We start from the raw sequence: 1198 nt of genomic DNA on the forward strand, positions 1-1198 counted from the left end.
AACACAAACAACAACAACAACAAAACCCCCAACTCCAAACAAGAGTTTAAAAAGACGTAAAATACCACCCATCCCAACTAATACAAGAGCACTCACCTTGAGGCAGAGCTCACAGAAGGAATGGAGACATGGCAGGGCCTTGGGGCGTCGCAGCGGCTCAAGACATATCTTGCAAGACAAGAACTCTTCCTGAAGTTTTTCCTTCAACAAACTATCGTTGGAGTGGGGTTTCGCCATAGTTAGCCATTCTGGGGAACACAGGGGGAAAACAACACATCATAATTATTCCAGTTTATATTTGCTCAATGTTCATTGATGTAATTAATATGACTGTATAGTTATAATGCTGGAGTGGGGTTTCGCCATAGTTAGCCATTCTGGGGAACACAGGGGGAAAACAACACATCATAATTATTCCAGTTTATATTTGCTCAATGTTCATTGATGTAATTAATATGACTGTATAGTTATAATGCTGGAGTGGGGTTTCGCCATAGTTAGCCATTCTGGGGAACACAGGGGGAACACAACACATCAAGAATACTTCAGTACAGTCTATATTTGCTCAATATTTTTGGGGTTGTTTTTTTTTTTCTTTCTTTTTTGTAAGAGTTTTACGGCACTTGCAACACAATAAGGTCATGTACTCGTAGGTGCCGCAGAATAGAGGTGTTACAAGAGAGTAACATGCACAAAAAAGGGAGGAAAGATAAGGACGATAGATGTTTAATAGGAAAGAAGGATGGAAAGTGGCCGCACGTACAAGTGATTGTCTTATTTCAGGCGGTCGTTACAGCAGGTTGGACTCTAACTGTGAGGGATTAACAGCCCCTTTCAACAACACGGTAACGCTGATAAAAGAAGAGGCGGAAATTTCGAATTTAGCGTCCATCTCCGATTCGATAGCACAAAGCCAAGAATGCGGAAAGCCTTGAAATCTTCCGAACAACCACACAGTTTAGGAACACATCCATCCCCATCAGGGACTCGAACCAGGGCCACTCGCACACACAACAGCACAAAGTGAACAACACGGATGTTCTGTGGTAGAGTTTTGGCCAAACATAATAAGAAGCACGTCGCCTGTTTTAGTAGAGGTTTTACGGCGCTTGCAACTGCATAAGGTCATATGAGCGCCAGAAGATTAGAGGTGTTACAAGAGAGTAACAAACATAAAAAAGAAGGAGGGGAGATAAGG

The 1198-nt window shown here is 42.3% G+C and overlaps 1 protein-coding gene across 1 annotated transcript in view; it reads right to left on the reverse strand.

The window, feature by feature from the left end:
* LOC101861860 (tyrosine-protein kinase SRK2) overlaps window positions 1-248 on the reverse strand; it is a gene marked incomplete at its 5' end in the record, with an annotated part of 11850 nt that extends 11602 nt beyond the window's left edge. Inside the window, 1 exon segment of the mRNA XM_013090045.2 lies at window positions 97-248. Coding sequence (XP_012945499.1) covers window positions 97-237 — 141 coding nt within the window.
* Between the last annotated feature and the right edge of the window lie 950 nt (window positions 249-1198).

Source organism: Aplysia californica, unplaced genomic scaffold (genome assembly GCF_000002075.1).
Source record: "Aplysia californica isolate F4 #8 unplaced genomic scaffold, AplCal3.0 scaffold01122, whole genome shotgun sequence".
Classification (NCBI taxonomy): Eukaryota; Metazoa; Mollusca; class Gastropoda; order Aplysiida; family Aplysiidae; genus Aplysia; species Aplysia californica.